The sequence below is a fragment of the Ovis canadensis genome, chromosome 20 (assembly GCF_042477335.2).
Source record: "Ovis canadensis isolate MfBH-ARS-UI-01 breed Bighorn chromosome 20, ARS-UI_OviCan_v2, whole genome shotgun sequence".
In the NCBI taxonomy this organism is placed as follows: Eukaryota; Metazoa; Chordata; class Mammalia; order Artiodactyla; family Bovidae; genus Ovis; species Ovis canadensis.
In genome coordinates, this window is record NC_091264.1 from 65850454 (window position 1) to 65867678 (window position 17225).

At 51.3% G+C, this 17225-nt stretch overlaps 1 protein-coding gene across 2 annotated transcripts in view; it reads left to right on the top strand.

Moving 5' to 3' along the window:
• The window catches only part of GMDS (GDP-mannose 4,6-dehydratase), a 419586-nt gene that overhangs the window by 191794 nt on the left and 210567 nt on the right, over positions 1–17225 (top strand). For both annotated transcript variants that reach the window (XM_069563990.1, XM_069563989.1), the window contains exon 7: positions 10954–11081. In XM_069563990.1, coding sequence (XP_069420091.1) covers positions 10954–11081 — 128 coding nt within the window. The remainder of the gene's footprint in view (positions 1–10953; positions 11082–17225) is intronic.

Sequence of the window (17225 nt, forward strand, 5' to 3'; positions counted from 1 at the left end):
ATAAACACCAAAGGCCTGTGTGAGACCCTTGGGAAAATTAATGAAACCTTTAAGTATTTTTAAAAATGGTTCACATATTTTCATTAATGATCCTGTGAAGTGCAAAATGTTTTGTCAAAGAAATTACAAACCAGAAAAAAAAAAAAAGCCTGCTATACATTTTGGTGATACTAAGGGAAAAAAAGTACAATTATTATTTAAATTTTATTATACATTGCAAACTTTTTTTCAAATGGCATTTTCCCCAAAATTTAGTTTGAGCCAAAGCTTCCTTCTTCCTGTTTACTGTAGGGCTTGGCTCCCCTTTTTCATTGGCTTGGTTTCAGGTGAGGACGCAGGAGCCATCAGCTGCTTAGACCCAAGCCAGCCTCCTCCACTTACGGCAGGAGCAACTTTGGCAAGTCCTGGCATCTCTCTGAGCCTCAGTTTCCTCACCTGTGAAATGGGATGATGACTGTCTTCCCTTAAGGGACTGTGACCTTGGCAGGAAGTCCTGTAAGTAGGGTCATTAGCGCAGGGTTCCATCACCCCTGCTGACGGTGCTCTGGAGAAGTGACGGCCGTCTGTGGCCAGCTCACATTCAAATGCAGTAATCACGAGGGAATGGGGGAGACTCACGAAGGGAGAGGTGGCGTGTCTTTCCTGAGTAAGTTAGAGGAGCTCGGCTCTCAGACCTTGTTCAGCGGTGATTAGGGTAGGCGAGATGTGGTGAAGTGTCAGTAATTTACGGAACACAGGACACCACGTAGCGGTGGGGAGTGTGCTGCGCTTCCTGTTTGCTTTCGATTCCCAGAGCTCAGTTAGGGACCGAACTCTGAGCAGAAACGACTCTTCTAGAGAAAGGCTCTAAAGCCATGCCGCTCTCCTAAGCTCGTCCTTTGCGGAGGAAAACTCTTTCTGTAGAAAATACTGGTGGTAAGGAAAGAAAAGGAAGGTGGGGAAGGAGCCGCAGTAAGCAGCCGGAGGAAGCGGAGCCTTGCGTGCAGCTAGCCGAGGACGACTCGGGGCTCGATGGCAGCCTCTGGCCCGGGCGTCTGCAGTCCCGAAGCATCGTGGCAGCTGGCGCCTACCCGCCTGTGAGGGGCGTGGCAGAGAGCCCGGAGCACAGCTCGGCTCAGGAGGCTGCGGCCCAGGCGTGAGGGTGAGGCGCGCTGGGGGCTTTGCCTGAGCCGCTGACGTCCTTTCCGGTTGGTCAGAGTCTCGCCCACGCGCGGCACGCGGTGCAGGCTTAGCCCACGCGCAGACGCGGTGCGGGGCTGGCGTCGCTCCTCGCTCAGAGCCGAGGCAATGCGTGAAAGTGACAGCCGGTCTGACCCGGGAGGAGTGACGGTGGCAACGGCTTCGGGCTTTTAAAACAGGAAGGAACCTGTGAGTCTGGGGCCTGAGGACCTGAGAGCACTCCCGTGGGGCTTCATTCTGATGCCAGGAACTGGGGAGGGGCCTCTCCGCGACGTGCGTGGGGGCACCGTCCTCGGGGAGGACGTGCTGCCCCTGGAGCTTTGGGGCCAGCTGAGCTCTGGGCCAGGGTGTGGTGCCCGTGGCTCCTCCCTCAAGCTGGTCAATGCCAGGACGATGAGAGCTCCAGACAGGAGGCTTTGAGAATATTCAACATTTCCCACTGGGTCAGTGGAAGTCGGCCCAACTGCTTCTCTGATCTTGGTAGTTATCGGTTGATGGACCCCTGGGCTTCCAGTCCTGGGTCCATTCAGGAAGTTAGAGCTTAGGCTCAACCTCTCAGCAGACCCTTTGCCATCTTCCTACAGCCCTGGCTGAATGAACACTTCCAGGTGTTACACAGACATTCGTGGTCTGCATGGACCCGAATGATGGGTCACATCAAAATTCCCAGAGTGGGCCAAAGTTAATGTTGAAGAAGGCTTATTTCTGCCAGAATAGGCTGCTGCTGCTGCTAAGTCGCTTCAGTCGTGTCCGACTCTGTGCGACCCCATAGACGGCAGCCCACTAGGCTCCCCCATCCCTGGGATTCTCCAGGCAAGAAGAGTGGAGTGGGTTGCCATTTCCTTCTCCAATGCATGGAAGTGAAAAGTGAAAGTGAAGTCGCTCAGTTGTGCCGACTGTTAGCGACCCCATGGACTGCAGCCCACCAGGCTCCTCCGCCCATGGGATATTCCAGGCAAGAGTACTGGAGTGGGGTGCCATTGCCTTCTCCGGCCAGAATAGGCGTATCATTGCAGTAACACTTGCTGAATGTCTAGTAAGTTCGGGGTGTCTGAAAAGGCACCAAAGAGGATGTGCGGAAGGATAAGTAGCCCATAGCGGCCGCAATCGAGGAACTGCGACCACAGTCCGACCGCAGAGAGCACTTCCTGGCCGTGAGGAAGGTGGGTGTTCAACATCATCTTACCAGTGGGAAAGGGGAAGCTCCTGTGCCCACAAGATGTTGAGGAGGCTGCGGTAAAGTCCACAGGAAACGTCTCAGCCTGGCCCCAGGTCCCTCTTAAAACCCTAACAATGGATTTGTGCAAAAGAAGCAAACCTCGTAAAGGAGAGGGAGGCAATCCTCAGAGGAGATGTGAGGTTTCTGTTGGAGGAAGATGGGCTAAACGTAGTTGCGAACCTCAGCGTGGATGTGAGGCCACGCGCACGGCCTTGGGATGGTGCTCACAGGAGGGCCTGGTGGACGATGCAGCTGAAGTGTTTCCTAAGCCTGCAGACACGGCGTCTTCTTGTAAGAAAGAAAATCAGGCAGTGACTGAAAATATCCTTAATAACAAGTATCATCTACTCTGCTGGGCCCACCGACTCAATGGACTTGAATCTGAGCAAACTTTGGGAGATAGTGAAGGACAGAGGAGCCTGGCGGGCTGCTGTCCATAGGGTCACAGGATCAGGTGTAACTTAGTGACTGAACAACAAGCTTCTGGGCTCGGCACAGTCATGAGCTGTTAATAGTGCACCATCTGTGAAAAAGTGACCCAAAGTGCCCCTCTAGCGAACGATGCAGGCACATACTGCCGGTTAATGAAGCTCGATGGTCGTGAACGTGAACTTGGTTCCTGGAATGGGCGCTGAGCAGTGGTGGGGCTGTGCCCGTGGGAGTGGACGGCACCTGCCCCGCGGCTTGTGCCCAGCCTGCAGTGCAGAGATGTCACTTCCACTGTGCTGCTTGCTGGGGCCCGCGTTTGCTCGCTGTTCTGTACAGGAACTGGATCCCAAGCATGGAGGGAGATGACCCTGCAAGGGCACGCGTGGCCTCCACGTGTGGACCTTTGTCTTGTTTCTGTTGCCCATCAGATGAAGGGCTTGAAGCAAAGCCTTTGGGAGGTTTTCTCACTTTGCAGTCTCTGCACCAGAATGCCTATAAGCAGATGCTGGCTTTTTAAAGTTACCTTGAACGTGAAATTTCCATGAAGTGGCCGTGCTCTGCTTCTCAGCGGTCAGGACGGCTCTGAGCCGAGACGGAAGATGAAGGACCTGAGCCTCCGCGGTTGTGAGCGAGCCTGGCCAGGGAGAGGCACCGCCTTCCTGACGCACCACGTGCCCCGTCCTGGGTGCAGCCAGGACGTGACCCAGGTCTATAGGAGAGGAGTCGTCTTTTAATGTTAACAAATCATTTCAGTACAAAGAGCGGGTTTCAAAGGACGGCGTGCAAGTCCCTGTGTGGCTCGCAGGCGGGCTTCCTCCTGAGAACACTGTGTGTCCGGGGCAGCCGCCCCGAGGGTTGAGTGCCCAGGACAGCCCAGGGCAGGAGGGTGAGCACGCAGGCACGTGAGGAGCTGGCTCCCCGGGAAGGGCAGCGAGCGCTGGAACAAACAGCAGAGCAGCCTGCGCCTCTCTCTTCAGCCCCCGTTTATGACTAGCTGCCTGGAGGTGGTGGCTCATGCCGTGAATGGGCCTCTTGTCCGCCGGGTCCCCGCAGTCCTATGCTGTTGCTCTTGGCCGGGCTCACGGCACAGGAGGTACGGGGCCCTCTGATCTCCGCGGTCTGCGCCGCTGGCCGTGACCTTCCCGCGTCTCCTCTTTCTCCACCCCGTCTGCACTGCGCCCGGCCCGGGCCCTGCCCGGTGGGGCGGCCGGGATCCCTGCGGGGTGGGACGTGGGCTCGGCAGAGGTCGCCAGGGGTTCAAGGAACATTGGAGCGATTTCTGTTTGCTGAAGGACGTCATCCAAGCTGCCTCTGTGCTTTATCTAATTCCAAAAAGCCTCTCAATCAAGAGCGTTTGGATGCAGTGCCGGGCAGCAGGGTGGAATTTTATTGGAGGCACCGTGGTTGCTTCTCCTGTTGCCTGGTGCCGACAGGGGCGGCTCACACGGGTTTGTGTGTGTGCGCTCACACGGCCCCAGGCACGGGCAGGCGGCCCGCTCCAGTCCCCCACACTCAGAGCTGCAGGGCCCTCGGCAAGTGCTCGGCCAGAGAAGAGGTGACTTTGTCCCGTGAGCGAGGGTGCCCCCGGCGCTCTTCCCTTAGAGCTGCTCAGCCTCCCTGTGCTGTCCACTGGGGCATTTTAAAAAGGTTTGTTGGCGTGATGCACTGTGGGAGAGAATGTATTTCAACAGATGATCTAGTTCTTTAATCTTTGCTGAGTGTGCTGTCTTCATGTCTTACAGTTCAATGCTGGCAATCCAAGGTGTGCGCTTTGCAAATTTCGTCAGTTCTCCTTTTCCTTCAAGTTTTGTCTTGAAGGTGTTTGACTCGGGGGTGTTATGTGGGTGCTTTGTGAGATGAGATTAGAAAGTTTAATAGAACAAGGGCTTGGAAGCCCACACACACGTACGCGAGGGTCAAGCATGGGCACAGGCCAGGGATTTGGGATCTGGCTCGGGCTCCCCTCCGAGTCTGCGTGTCCTGCTCCCCAGCTTCTCAGTGGGTCCTGGTTATCCGGCCTCACGGGAGGTGAGGCCTGGCAGGAGGGGAAGGCCCAGAAAAACAGAGTCCTCTTGAATTTCATGAGTTTGCTTGTGCGTGAAAAAATCATTACAGATAAGTGTATTTGAGCCAGAAAAATAGCGTGAGCAAGATAGACCCATTTCAGGTTTTTACATATTTTTTATGTACATGTAGTCAATGTACAGACATACTCCATACAGAATAAAACAGTAAAATCAAAATTTTCTGAATGTGTAAAGTGAAGCTGTGTGTGTCCAGCATGGTGTAGTTGCTCGCGTTTGCCCAGGTGTGCAGAACAGCAGCTTTCTCCCTTCAGGTCTGTCTGGTCTTTCCGGCAGCCCTGCCTGCTGGCAGGCGGGGGGCCGTGAGGGACAGCAAACTGCCCGCTGGTTCCGCCCATCCATGGGGATGTGGTGACCCAGGAGGCCTCTCACCACCCAACCTCTGGGGGGCCTCAGTCTGGGCCTTCCCATGGCAGTGGGGACGGAATCCTGTGCCCCTGGGGCTGGGGAAGGTGAGGGGAGGTGGCAGGGCAGTGCCTCTGTGCGCCCTCGACCAGAAGCAAGCAGACCCTCCCTGGAGGCGACTGTGCTTGTCAGACGTGTTCCCCGGCTTCCAGCAGATCTTCGCTCACTGAGAACTGGGGGTGCCACCAAGCGAGCCAGGAAGCAAGCAAGTCAGAGTCTGCAGAGGAGACGAGATCAGTCACTGGCGAATTCTAAGTATGAGGACTGTTAAATGAGAATATAGAACTCCAGGGTGTGTGTAAGTGAAAAGCCGTAAATTGAAACATCATAAAATGAAAATTCATAAAAAAAGGAAGAAACAAAATCAGAATATGAAAAATACCCAGGTAGATCTGCAAACGCAGCAGAGAGAACTTTAGATATAAAAGATTATGTAAACAGAATTAAACGCTTGGCTTAAATACCAGACACTGAGCAGAATGACACGGCTCTACGGAAGTCAGCTGCATATTGCAGGGAAGGGCAGGAGGAGGGAAATTATTTTAAAAGAGGTGAAGAGGTTGCAAGGTGACCTGGGAAGGTCTAGCGTTCTTTCCCAGAAGGGAACAGAAAGAAGAAAATAGAGTCAAGAGGGGGCCGTGCATGCGGAGGCCCATGGGTCGCACAGACACGGGACGGCTCTGCATGCGCCGAGCAGAAGCTGCGTCTGGACGCCTGGACTCCAGGGGCTGAAGAGGGAGAGGGCTTCGTTAGTCTCCCCAGAGGAGAAAGGGGAAGGGCGCTCACGCTGCCACACCCTCATCCAGGACAAACCAGAGCCGGAGGCTGTGTGTTAGTGCCCTGCTGCTGAGAGGAGCAACCTTCAACTTGGGGTCGTGAGGACTCTCAGAATCAAGCCAGACAGTTCTCCACTTTAAAGGAAATTCTAAAGAGTGCATTTTAAGAAGAAAGGAAAGTATGCCAGAAGAAAGATTCGAGAAGGTAGGATGAGAAGGAAAATTGGTACAGATGGGAATATGCCCAGCCTTTCTAGTCCAAAATTATAAACAGACCTGTCTTCTCTGAAAAGAGACCCTGGGAGCTATTCGAAGCAATCGAGCAAACTAGCGGAGTTAAAGCTGAGAGGAAACTGACTTTATCACCTCCAGCCGGTTGCAGCTGGGGACTCTGTTGGCACTTTTGCTCGTGAAAGATGCATGATTACCCTCACCAGTGGCTCAGCAGTGAAGAATGTGCCTGCAGTGCGGGAGACACTGGTTCAGTCCCTGGGTCGGGAAGATGCCCTGGAAGAGGAAATGGTACCACACCAGTGTTCTTGCCTGGAGACTCCCAGGGACAGAGGAGCCTGGCCAGCTGTGGTCCATAGTGTTGCACAGAGTCGGGTATGACTGATAAAAGTGACGGAATTAAGAGTGACTCCCAGGCCGTGTGGCCTGGCTCCCGGGGCCTCTCTGGAAGCCTCACCCTTTGCCTCCAGTTGGAGATCAGAGCTGAAGCTCTTTCCAGGGCCTCAGGTAGTGTCCCACCCAATCCCAGCCTGACCCCTCGGGGCCCACCTGTAACCCAGGCGGTGTGTGCAGACTAAGCTTTGAAATTCAGTGAATTGTCATATTTTATCCAGCATAGTTTGGTGTTTTTTAATGGGGTGAAATGGGGTTTTGATGCTGTTTTTTGTCTGCTATTTGCCAAAATAAAAGTTCTGAACTTTTCATTCCGTCAATGCTAGAAACGCTCCTGATCTCAATCTCAGCTAATATTTGGACTAAAACCCATTTTGATTGGTTTCCTTCTTACTAGTTTACATTTTTGTGTGTATTATGTTTTTCCGTGGCTAATGAATTTACCTTGAAAAAGTAACCTACAGCGTACAATATGAGAGATGTGCTCTTGGTGTGTGAGTCCACCCGCCTGCCTCTGGCTGTTTATTTAGATTTGTTCTCATTCTCAGACTTCCCAAATCAGAGAATTAAAGGGCTTAGTCATGAACAGACTAAGAAATCTGGGCTTCTCACTGAGGCTTAATTACAGGTCCCATTAACTTTGCAATGTAGTAATTGTGATAACAGGTGACACATTGTGAATTCCTTAATCACATTCACCTGGAATTTCTGAAACATCAGCCTGCACATACGCTGTACCAGAGCAGCCCTATAGCCACACGCAGGGGGCTGAAGCAGGGCCCTTTTCTCCTCACCATACATAGATGAACTGGAACCAGGTCAGATACCTACATTTAAGAACCAAATCAACGAAAGGCGTAAAACATCCAGGAGAAAATCTTCAAGACTCTCCTTGGGTAGGCAACGCCCTTTTGGATGTAACACCAAAAGCTCATACAGTCAAAAAAAAAAAAAAATAGACAAATTGAACTTCACAAAAATGAAAAAAATAATTGTGTGTGAATAGATGCCATCAAGGAAATTAAAATACGACTTATACAATGAGAGGAAATGTTTGTAAATCATGTCTGATGAAGGATTTGGACCCATAATATATAAAGAACTCTTACAACTCAAGATTAAAAAGACCAGTGACATTGTCCTTTAAAAGTTGGACAAAAACCCTGATTAGACATATCTCCAAAGAAGATACACCAGTGGCTGATAAGTACATGGAAATGTGGGTGCTTAGTGCCATTAGCTGTCAGAAATGCAAGTCAGAACCGCAAGGAGATAACACTTAAGTGCCCACGAGGACGACTGTCATTAGAAAGACGAAACCGTGCAGTTGTTGGGGAGGACGTGGAGGAGTGAGACCCAGTCGCTGCTGTGAGCACGCAGCTGGCGAACGGCTGTGGAGGCACCTGGCGGCCGATCGGTGGGTTCGCTGCGGAGCTGCCCTGCGCTCAAGCGCTACGTTGTGTCTGACTCTTTACAGCCCCATGGAGTGTAGCCCAGCAGGCTCACTCTGTCCGTGGGATTTCCCAGGCAAGAGTACTGGATTGCCATTTCCTTCTCTAGGAGATCTTCCCAACCCAGGGAGTGAACCTGCCTCTCATGCATTGCAGGCAGATTCTTTAGTGCTGAGCCACCAGGGAAGCTCCATGGAGCTGCCCTCAGTTCAGTTCAGTTCAGTCGCTCAGTCGTATCCGACTCTTTGCAACCCCATGAATCATAGCACGCCAGGCCTCCCTGTCCATCACCAACTCCTGGAGTTCACTCAAACTCATATCCATCGAGTTGGTGATGCCATCCAGCCATCTCATCCTCGGTCGTCCCCTTCTCCTCCTACGCTCAGTCTTTCCCAGCATCAGGGTCTTTTCCAGTGAGTCAGTTCTTTCCATCAGCTGGCCAAAGGATTGGAGCTTCAGCCTCAGCATCAGTCCTTCCAATGAGTATTCAGGGCTGATCTCCTTTAGGATGGACTGGTTGGATCTCCTTGCAGTCCAAGGGACTCTCAAGAGTCTTCTCCAACACCACAGTTCAAAAGCATCAATTCTTTGGCACTCAGCTTTCTTCACAGTCCAACTCTCACGTCCATACATGACCACTGGAAAACCCATAGCCTTGACTAGACAGACCTTTGTTGGCAAAGTAATGTCTCTGCTTTTGAATGTGCTATCTAGGTTGGTCATAACTTTCCTTCCCAAAGAGTAAGCCTCTTTTAATTTCATGGCTGCGGTCACCATCTGCAGTGATTCCAGGGGAAATGAACACTTGATCCCCACACAGAAAAGGGTGCACCCACGTTCGCTGAAGCACTCTTCACAACAGCCGAGAGGTGGGAACAGCCCAATGTCCGTGTGCTATTAACAGATACAGAGACGCAGTGTGTCCATGTCCATTGGGCCTCAAAGAAGGAAGTACTAACTCATGTAACATAGGTGAGTTGACATCACAAATTTATCCACGGAGCTGCAGGATGATGGCAGAGTCCTGACACCAAAATACGAAGATAGACACCAAGCCTAAGTTTAATTGTCACTTTAAATCAGTAGTAAATTAGAAGTTGCCAATTGAGAGCAGATTGAACAGGACTGTGCCTGTTAAACGCGTCATATGCAGAGGCTCCGTTCCGAAGGAGCTCTTGTGTCCACTACGCAGTGCCCTGTGGAGCTGCAGCTGCACCTCCTAAAGTCCACTGTTACCACCCACGAGACTGAAGCTTCAGCCCCTCACCGTCACTCGCGGTCGGGCCTGGCGTAAATGAGCCCGCCAAGGTTGCGCAGCGAGGCTGCTGTGCTTCTGAACTTGTGCTGGGCTCTTCTTGCCAAAGTTGAGAAAACCTACGTATAAGAATCCCCCTTCTCTCTGTCTCAGTCTGTCTAGAAGGCCACGCTTTTGTCGCAACACTCACCTCCCTGTTTCTTCTGCAGAGGAACAAAGCTGAAGTTACTGAAATGTGATAAGTTATGATGGCCATCTGTCTAATCTGTGTGACGCCACCATTGACCAGCTCACGTGCCTGTTAATTACCTTGAGATTTTGGTAGCTTTGTGATAACCTTACTTAGATGCGGGGACATAGATAAAGCTGCCTCAGAAGTGCCTTTTAATTTTCTCCTTCTTTGTGATCTTTTAATAGTGGATAGAGGCTTTCATTAAAGACCAGAGAACATTAAAACTGTTTCATTCCTTTCGGGTAGGATACGTTTCATCTGATCATTTCAAAATATTTATAGAGAATTCAGAAATGCTGTCCTGCAGATAACACTTGGGTGAATTTAGACGTTGACATTGTACTAAGTACAGAGAGTCTTGCAGCTTCAGACTTGGCCCTGGTAGCCACCATTGCTGGTGTTCATTCACTGACTCGTGTCTGACTCTGTGGCCCCAGGGACTGCAGCTCGCCAGGCCTCCCTGTCCTTCCCTGTCTGCCGGAGTTTGCCCAAGTTCACGGCCATCGAGTCAGTGACGCCATCCAACTGCTGCCTCCTCTGTCGCCCCCTTCTCCTGCCCTCAGTCTTTCCCACCATCAGGGTCTTTTTCCGATGAGCTGACTCTTTCCATCAGGTGGCTTAAGTATTGGAGCTTCAGCTTCATCATCAGTCCTTCCAATGAATATTCAGGGTTGATTTCCTTTAGGATGGACTGGTTTGATCTCCTTTCTGTCCAAGGGACTCTCAAGGGTCTTCTCCAGCACCACAGCTCAAAAGCATCGATTCCACCTTCTTTAGATAAAGGAGGGACCACCCCTCTTCCAGCAGCCACATGCCATTTCTTGTTTGCTTCCTGTGGTCACACCTGGGAGGAAGATTAGTCTCCTTTCTCTCTACACATGAACCCCGAAATAGTCTTATTAATAGGAATACATGATGTTTATGTTCTTAAAAAGTCAGGGTGGTCTTATTACAGATTCTGGCCTTTCCCTTCGTCCAACCCTGTTGACTCTTGTGTAAAGACTGGCCTTCCGAGAGCTGTTCTCTGGCCTGGGGTCTGCTCACGTGTTGCAGCAGCACATGGGGCCTGCCAAGACGGCGCCACAGTGTTCACCGCAGCTGCGGAGCCGGCGTGACGCTCGAGTGGGGCTCCTGATCTTGCCTAAGTGACGGCCAGTGGTTTCTGTTGTTTACTTTTGTTATTGTTTTAGAGGGGGGAGGGGATGAAAGAAATGCCCAGAGGCTCGGATTGTGTTTGGTTCACCAAACTGTTAAATGTCAAAATCACTAGACTGATAATACATCTTTTGTCTCTTTTAGGAGCTAATTTTGTTACTCGAAAAATTAGCCGCTCAGTAGCTAAGATTCACCTTGGACAACTGGAATGTTTCAGTTTGGGGAATCTGGATGCCAAACGAGACTGGGGCCACGCCAAGGACTATGTGGAGGTAGGAACCGATGCATTCTGGTTTCTAAGTATCTGCGTCTGCATGTCCGAGTGCCAGGCCTCCTGGGAGGGCTGCCTGGAGGGGGCAGCGCGTCAGCCGTGCTCATGCAGCTGTGTCTCAGCTCACACTGTGTCCCCTGCTGGCCCATGGTCAGCGGTGCGTGAGGCCGTTCTGCACAGTCTGGAAGGGGGAGTCCCTCACGGGCGTTGTTTTAATTATTGAAAACAAGGATGCTGGCCAGTGGGCTGGATGGTGGACAGAAAGCACATGGTGTTGTTTCCTTTCTGGAGTGTCTTCCGCGTGCCTCCTCCCTCACCCCACCCAGGACGCAGGTGGCGGCGTGCGAGAGGACCTGCTGGCGAGCAGGACTAGCGTCCAGGCCTCCCAGGAACACCGCTGGCCCTGGTGTCACTGCCGGTGTCTGCGAGCGCGCCCTTCACTGGCGTGAGCACGCCCTTCACTGGTGTGGCCACGCCCGCTGGCTCCTGAGTGCTGTCCTCAGAGAGCCTGGTGTCTGCTGCTTCAGACCCTGCTTACCCCCAGCCCTGGGCAGCCCGTGACTCCCACCCGTGAATTCTGCCCACTAAAGAAGGAACGCGAGAGAGACTTGAGCAGGGATGCTGCTGCGGAGCAGCGGGTGTTGTCAGAGGGGATCCAGGCGTCAGTCTCGGGATTAACATGCACGTTAAGGTCCGGTTTGGGTTACGTACGTTATTTAATGTACACGTAAATAGCGTGGTTTTCCTGTGAACAGTTTGTTGCCTTTTGCCTCACCGGGATGAGCATGCTTGCTGATGTCTGGAGTTTCCGTGGCGAGACGTGAAGGAGCGTGTTGGTGACGGGGTGTTTGCCCCGGAGCCCGTGGTGCCTGTTTAGGTGCTCACTGATTTCCTGTGCGCAGGACTGTTTCTGCCCCCAGCGATGCCTCTGGGGAACCGGATCTGGCTTCCTTGTTCATTGATGTGGTTCAAAAAGAAACTTGACCATTTCGAAAAGAAAGCAAACAAGAGTTCACTTGCCAACACAGAGGTCAGCTCCGCTATGTTACCGCTTTTGTGTGTGACTGAAATGTTGCGTGTTTGAACGCCTAAATTGTGATTTGTATTATGGCCCCAAAATTCCGATTCAATGCTTTGCTCAGCAGTGAAACATTTAGGTCGTTTGCATGTGTTCTTCCAAGCTGTAAACACAGTGAAGCTTTTTGTGATGGTGGCCCTTGGATATATTTTAAGAACATTGCATTAAAAAAGTACAGACGTCCACACTTTGAAAAACTATGAGACAGTGGGCGAAAGGTGATATAAAAGAACCTGAAATTTTGTTTCGTCTACATATATGGCCTCACCTTCTTAAGACTACGAGGCAAGTTTTGTAAAAATAATAATTTTTTTCAATACTGTCATTTTGGCATATAACCCTCTAGCTCTCTGCAAATACCTACAGCTACTTAGAAGGCTGTGAAGGTATCCATCTTTATCCAAAGTCTTGTTCTGCAGTTTTGGAACCAGATCGATCAAATTTCGTTCCACTCTACGTTTTTGCACTGGGATGCAACAGGAGTGTGTGTTGGACTCCGAAATAGATCTTGATAGTGCAGTAAGCAGTGTATCAAAATGTTAGTGATGCTTATTTCTGGTTACGTTTATTTTCTTCTCTAGACTGCTGTGTTTTCCATGTATTGAAACAAGTACATATAAACTTTTTCAGTCAGGGGAAAAAATAAATGGCATTTGGAAAACACGCCAGAAAAATCCAACAAAAATGCATGAGACCATTTGGTAAATACAGAAGTAATGAAAACCCCTCTGGGAGCTCAGTGGGTCTGTGTGGGGACCATGGGGTCGTTTCAGCCCAAAATGCCAAGCGTACCTCGGCTCTGGGGGTCACGCAGATCTTGGCGCAAAGGACCCCTGTCTGTGTTTGTGTAACAGGGAAGTATTTCAGAAACATCTAGGCTCAAAGACTTCAAAGGTCTTCCCAAATGATGTCATGTTTAAGATTCCTTGATGAGATGTGTCAGTCCAGCAACCCCAGGTGCTAAACTGCTCAGGAGAGAAGGTGTGAGAGCAGGAGGGCCTGGCTCCTCGGGACAGTGTGATGCTTTTGGATTCCAGGGATGCACGCTCAGGGCCAGTCATCCCTGGGTGTCCACGGCCTAGTCTGTGCCCCGACACAGGTGGGCTTTGCGTGTTTTGGGTTCCTTGGGCTCTGACAGTAACACATAGTGCTGCTCTAAAAATGATTTTCTCATTTACAGGTTCTGAAAGAGATTGACATTTCATGATTTCCAAAAAAGTGTCATCACTAAATAAAAATTCATCACTTTCATCCCCATTTTAAGAAATAGGACCATCCTTTGCAATTCCATTTTAAAATGAGGCTACTTCACAGACTTATGAGTCAAAGTAGGTGTGGCCAAAATTAAAATCAGCAAGCCTAAAAATGAAAAAACAGAAGCCTCATTTGATTAACTCATATCTAGATCCTGGCACTCTAATCAGTCTTAGAGTTGAGAAGCCTCAGCCAGCAGAGATCAAACAAGTCATAATAGCATCTCCTCACACATGCTTTAATTGTAGAATCCCTCTCATTTGTGCATAAATATATCGATGAGTCTCTAGGTTAAGCAGCTTATACTTTTATCTGTGGACGGGTTTCAGAGAAGAGGAGCAGAGAGCGTTTGCCAGACTGGGTGTGGTGATCTCGACTGGGTTAGTGGGCTCTGCCTCAGTCTCAGCAAGGTTCGTGCATCAATCACTGATCTTTGAAAAGGACGTAATAGCAGTCGCCTTCACGTGCTGTACATCCATGATGGGAATCTCTTTGTCTTGTAAACGTTTTCCCGACAATTAATACAAAGCCATTTCCTGTTGCTGATTCAGATCCGTTAACTTCTGTTTCATAGTCTCGTCTCTGAGATCAAGATGATTAAACGTTAGTTGAGTGGGTAAGAGGTATTTCAACTTGAAGTGGAGACTATGAATTCTGTATTTAACTATGTTGTACTTTAGAGCAAACAGGTCGTGTGCAGTTACACCTTTTTTCATTATTTTATTGGAAACATTGTTAAAGATGCAGAATTGTTGAATGGATTTTACTAGGAATGGCCACATATATCCATCACCCAGGTTCTGTAAACATGCGTTTCTTTTGGGATGAGGTCAGCTGACAGTTCAAACTGTAAAATACTTTCATCTTCTTAGCTGTGTAGATGCCCTCAGCACAGCCTGTTCTCAGGCCTGGCTCCCCGTGCGCGCGCCGGAGCTGCACCTTGAGTTCATGAAAGCACGAGGGCTGTGCTCCCAGGTGACGGAGACCCAGCAGAGCGGAGGCCTCCAGCGGGACGGGAGCCCAGCGGCCACCCTGGGGGAGCTGCCCGCTCTCTCCGGGCTCCTCGCCCCGCGTGCAGGCTGCTGCAGGCGTTTCCACCCTGCGCTCATTCACACAGATCTGGGAGGGGATGCTGTGTGGGCGCCCTGAGACTGTTTAAGGGGAACTGGCTCATTGCAGCATCTCTTCTTCATGTTCAGGAGAGGAGTTGATTCCTTGCCAGGGTTGAGTCTCTGAGAGTCGCTGGTCTCTGAACCGGGTCGCTAGCCAGGCCATACCGGGCAGAGATGCTGAAGGTCACCATAGCCAGGTTTCCTTGGCCAGGTCTTGATTGGTTGGGGGTGACACCCCAGGAGAGGCCATGGTCCCCACACCCTATAAACTGCAGGTCCTGTTTACGTCATCATGTTGACAGATGAAGCTTCTAGGATGGGTTGGGTTACTCCTCAAGTTTTCATCCACAGGGAAGTCCCAGCATGGAGATCAGAGACACTGCAAGGTCGGATTTTCGGCTGTGTCGTACAGAGGTAGACTGGGATATCTGACCTTGCGTCGGAAGAGCCGTTCTTGGCAAAGGGGTTCGTGTGTGCACGGGTGCGCGTGTGCACGTGTGCGTGGAGAGGAGGAAAGCGTAGGCTCAGCAGATGCCACACCGGGCAGACGCCCCGCACCTACTCAGGGGCAGAATTACCCGCCCTCAGCAGCGGCCTGGGCCCCGCCCTCCACCCCACCCCCACGCAGTGTCGGCACAGCTTGGGTCACCAGGTGACCCTCGTCCCCAAGAGAGTCATGGGTCTGTTCCTGAAGATGACCGTATGAATGGTGAGGCTCACTCGCTCTTATTTCAAGGGTCTGATGAGGGTCCCTGGGTGGCTGCCCCACCTCTCTTGCCCCCTGGCTGCACTCTGTCCCGTGTCTGCTCCTTCCCTTCCCATCTGTCCCTGCTGGCACCCGCTTCCTGTCTGCTTCCGCCCATGATGAGAACTGGCTATTTAATCGCAATGACGAGACTCTCCTGCGATACGGGTGTGATTGCCGCTCGTAAAGGCTGACATCACCTGCACTTAGAGATGACTGTATAGGAGGCGGCAGTGCTGGGCACTCTTGTTGTGCAGAAATAAAATGGCTGACGCTTTGACTTGCTGGTTAAATAGTTTCAGGATAATGTATTGCCTTTGTTCCGAGTTCTTGAACCCTTATTGTGGTTCAAGTGTCTGCAGAAGCCATCATCCTCTTGAAACCAAGTTTCCAAAAGGTTTTACATGTGGCCTTCCAAGTGGCTCCAGAGGCCGTGGTTGTATCCTACTCACAAGTTCACAGTGCCCAGGGGGATGAGCTGGGAGGACTAGTCAAGATCCCCTCTCATTTTAGCAAAGAAAATCATGGATGGGGCTTCCATGAAACCCAGATAATTCACAAGCAAAGTTTTACAGAAGCAGAATTACCTGAAGGCAAGATCGAGAAACCGTTTGTGGGACGGTCGGTGTTGCTGACAAAGCCTCACGCAGGTGTCACTAGTGAAGACCCTAAAGAAAGACACAGAACTGCTGTGTGGTATCGCTTCCCCCACTGCCTCTGAGTCGTGAAAGTATTTCAGGCCACTTTTGCTGCACTTTCTCAAAGAAAATGGTGAGCCTACCTCACTGTCCATCACTTCATGCAGAATCTGAGACCTGAAGTCTCGGAGAATGAAATCCCTCCTCCACAAACATAGGAAGGATGAGGTTGGCTACCTGGGCCCGCCCCCACGCTCTGGGGTCTGTCCCTCTTACTTGTAATCGCGCATCACAGAACGCCTGTTGCAGAACAGGTGCCCTGTGAATACGCGGAAGGAATGGACCCTCCCTGTCAATTATTTCTTCATAACGTGTATAAAAATGGATTCATAAAAATATGGGATGTGTTTGCTTTCTCTTACTTCTAAAGCACTGTTTCCTGTACTTAGCATCAGACATTTTCCACAGAACACACTCTTAGCCCATTTAGGTTCAGTTGTGATGGATTTTCCTGACCCCAGCCAAACGTGCTCAAGCAGGTTTCTCTCTTACTGCACCCTGGCCACGAAGGATCGCGGAGCAGTGCTTGCGTGTTCTCATTTTGGGTGAGTCTCCGAGGACCTCTGGCTTCTATCAGCGCTATCACTAGACGGGATCCCTATTTTTAAAAGAAGGGTATCCGAGCGATGGAAAGCACAGAATGACACGTTGGCCCTGATTTATAAGACAGACTTTGAAAATCGCAGACTTAGTGTGTAAGATCAGCGGCCCGCAGCGTGACTCTAACACTGGCACTCGCTCCTTAGAGGCCTCTGGCGCTGTGGGGCCCTCAGCGTGTGCTCCCAGTTTCCAAGCACACCGCTGATGCAGGGTTCTTTGATAAAGCAAGATTTCTGTCGCAGATTCTGTTGGAAACTTTCTCTCCATTCCAACCCCCCCACCCCCCCCCCGCCCGCCCTGCCACACACACACAGACGAGTGCTCACTTTCTGACGATTTGTCTTTGTTTCTTGATTTGTATAAAAGTTGACTTCATGACTCGTAGGCAGCTCTTTGGCAGAAGTGGCGATAGGAATCTCTGAAGTGCGGTGAGAAGGGAGGTCGTCCTGCAGGACCTTGGGTTCTCCGAGCGTCCCTTCCCCTCCTCCTGTGATCAGAACTCGGGCGCTGGAGCGAGGGCCTGTCCCGCTGCTGGCTCCCCTGTGGGCGGGCTGGGGGCCGCCAGGCAGAGCCTGGGAGGTGGGCGCATCCCTGGCCGTGGCCGTGGCCTGGCCAGCCTGGGCCCGCGTCCGTGGGCCCCACGCCCCTCCCGGGCGGC